The sequence below is a fragment of the Monopterus albus genome, unplaced genomic scaffold (genome assembly GCF_001952655.1).
Source record: "Monopterus albus unplaced genomic scaffold, M_albus_1.0 scaffold178.1, whole genome shotgun sequence".
Lineage (NCBI taxonomy): Eukaryota > Metazoa > Chordata > Actinopteri > Synbranchiformes > Synbranchidae > Monopterus > Monopterus albus.
In genome coordinates this window covers 913,326-916,289 of record NW_018128058.1, presented here as the reverse complement: position 1 = coordinate 916,289, position 2,964 = coordinate 913,326, and the positions used below count along the sequence as shown (strand labels likewise).

At 45.6% G+C, this 2,964-nt stretch overlaps 1 protein-coding gene across 1 annotated transcript in view; it reads right to left on the bottom strand.

Moving 5' to 3' along the window:
* golgb1 (golgin B1) overlaps window positions 1–2,964 on the bottom strand; it is a 25,239-nt gene that overhangs the window by 10,451 nt on the left and 11,824 nt on the right. Inside the window, exons 10-11 of the mRNA XM_020616771.1 lie at window positions 2,149–2,218; window positions 1–1,922 (exon numbers count right to left, since the gene is read on the bottom strand). The exon at window positions 1–1,922 is cut by the window's left edge and continues 3,113 nt beyond it. Of these exons, the coding sequence (XP_020472427.1) occupies window positions 1–1,922; window positions 2,149–2,218 (1,992 nt within the window). The remainder of the gene's footprint in view (window positions 1,923–2,148; window positions 2,219–2,964) is intronic.

Genomic DNA, 2,964 nt, shown 5'->3' with positions numbered 1-2,964 from the left:
AAAACGCTCCATCAGTTCATTGTACTCTTCTTTCTGCTGCTTCAATTGTTCACGGTGGTGTCTGTCTTTCTCTTTTGCTTTGTGGATGGTTTCTTTGCGGGATTCTTTAGCCTCTTGAACTTTCTTCCGAAGGGTTTCACAGTCTGCTTCAAGAGAGGCCACTTGGGACTGTAATACAGTTGTGTCAGCCTGCTGAATGGTTTCAGCTTCTTTGTTTAGCTTTCTATTCAGGGCAAGCGTCTCAGTGATATCTTGTTCCTGTTGCCTAATTTTCTGCTCAAGAGCCTCAACTATTTCTTCTTTGGATCTTAAAGCCTGCTCCAGCTCCAGGAGTTTAGCCTCCATTTCTTGACTCTCATGTCCTTTGGGTTTTTCTACCTCTGGAATATTTTCAAGTGTTTCTCCTTTTGTTGTGTCTTCTCGTTCTTTCCATTTTGTTGCTTCTAGCTCAAAATCAGCAACTTTCTTCATGAGCTCTTTTCGTTGCACAAGTGCAGCCTGCAGCTTCTTCTTTGTGTTTGTCAGTTGGCTTTCCAGCACTCCATTCTCCTTTCGTAAACTAGCGAGATCATCATCTACATGAGCCGAGTCTACAGAGTCTTCGCAACTCATTTGCTGTTTCTCATCTCTCACTTTCTCAAGTTCCACCATCTGCTCCTTCAGTTTAGTGACTTCACTGTCTATCTGGAATTTCTCTTCTTCTGCTTGAAGGAGTTTAGCAGACATACTGTCATTGAGCTCCATCATTTCTTGCTCTTTCTGGCTGAGACGCAGCTGTAGTTCACTGATTTCTGAGTCCTTATTGGACAAAGACTGATTGAGATCTGAAGTCTGGGAGAATTCCAACATGCTATTTTCCATATCTTGAAGCCTCCTTTGAAGATCAGAGGAAAGAAACTCTCTGTCCTCCAGCTGAGCACTTAGCATCTTGGCCTGAGCCTCTTGCTCAGAGAGGGATTGGTGAGCCACTTCCAGATCTGTCTGCAAAGCCTGGATCTTCTCCTCCTTGGCTTCACTTTCAGTGCTCAGAATGTTGATCTTTTCTTGCAGAAGTTGTATTTCAGCACTGTGCTTCTCCACCAAAGAGATACCTTGCTGGGAAACCTTGTCCAGCTCCTCTCTGGCTGACTGAAGCTCTTCTGCAAAGTTATTAGCCTGTGACTCTGCCTCTTCTTTGGCAGTGATAAGGGACTGTGTTTCTTCTTCTAGATGCCTGATTTTCTCCTGTGACTCTGCAGCTGCCTCTCTGAGCCTCTGCAGCTCAGCCAAAAGTTCACTGTACCTCTTCTGGAGTTCCTCAGCTAAGGCCTCAGCAAAGACCTGGTAAGAGGGGACGTGAGCATCTACAGAGGTTGAATTCTGAGTCAGATGAACCTGAACAGTCTCTCTGATGACAACAGAGGAGGATTCAACTTGAACTGTGGATGCTTCCTGCTCCATGCTGGTTGCCTCCCACGATTGCAGCTGCAGCTGGCGAAAGTCCTGCATGAGGGAGGGCCACTCCTGGCCTCCATCTCGATTCACAGCTTCCAGCAGAGTCCAGCTGCTGTGGGCCACCTCTGAATCACTACTGGCGACCATCTCGTCTGAAGATGTCCCTCTGAATTCTTCTGGGGACTCAGACTGGTGTTCAATAAGCTCTGGGCTGCTCTCATTATCAGCAGCAACAGAAAGGACAGAGGTGTCTTCAGCAACTAGGGTGGTCTCTTCTTCTTGTGTATCCTCCATGAATTCAGGGAGGGATGCAGAACTGTCACCAAGGGCCGTACTGGCATCCTGATCCTGGTGTGGAGTTTGATTGCATGTTTCACCTGATGGGACCTCACTGGAGATGTTCTCTTGAGCCAGTCTGAGAGACTCTCGCAAGGCAGCTAGCTCGCTGTCTTTTTCTAATAGCTGCTGCTCCAGGGCCAGTATGTGTGCTGTGGAAGTCAACAAAGGAGAAGGCAATTAAAAAAAAACATTCATACATTTTTACTGTAAACTGCACCACATAAAGATAAACACAAGCCTTTGACAAGCAGAGTAAAATTCCTTTTATTGTTTACATGAGCATACTGATCTTGACCTATTTAGGACTGCCTTTTGTGATTCTGATTCCATAAAATGCATGACATGTATTTTTGGAAACAATCCAAGTTTTTGTACCTTTTTCAACTTCAGATGGAGCCTTTTCTGATGGTTCAGTCACAAGCTGGACCAATGATTCTTCAGACATCTATAAGAGCAAAGGATGCAAGATGATAAATATGAGTAAAAATCCCTAGTGTAGGGAGGAGTGAGAAAACAGTTTTTTTTTTTTATCTATACCAGCAGCATGTAAGTGTGGTGCGTGGGGAGAAGGTTGGCTCAGACAGTCTGTCAAAACAGTGGATCAGTGCAGAAGCGATTAGACTGAATTCCTCACACTGAGGTATAGCACTGTCTGTCTACTGGATGACCCTGCTTCTGTCCTGTCTCAGACTGAGCAAGATCACCTGTCCAGACACAAGCTGTGACCCTGGACTAGGTGCAGAGGTACAACCAGTCAGACTGCCCCGCTCTCCAAATAAATATCCCCTGCACAAATTATTTTTTTACTAATGGAGAAAAGTACAAGTGGTACAGGTGTCTGAATGTGAAAATAAAAAATAAAGAACTATTTTTACTTCTTTGACCTCAGCTTAAACTTCCAGTCCTACAGTTACCCACCAAAATTTTTTTTTTTTTACAATCACATAAACAGAACCGCCACCTTATTGTGGTGGAGGGGTTTGAGTACCCGAGTGATCCTAGGAGCTATGTTGTCGAGGGCTATATGTCCCTGGTAGAGTCTCCCAAGGCAAACAGGTCCTGGGTGACGGGTCAGACTAAGAGCGGGTTCAAAAGCCCTTTATGAATAGATTAAAATCAAGGACCGTGAGGTCGCCCGGCATGGCGCAGCCGGGGCCCCACCCTGTAGCCAGGCCCGGGGTTGGGGTTCGA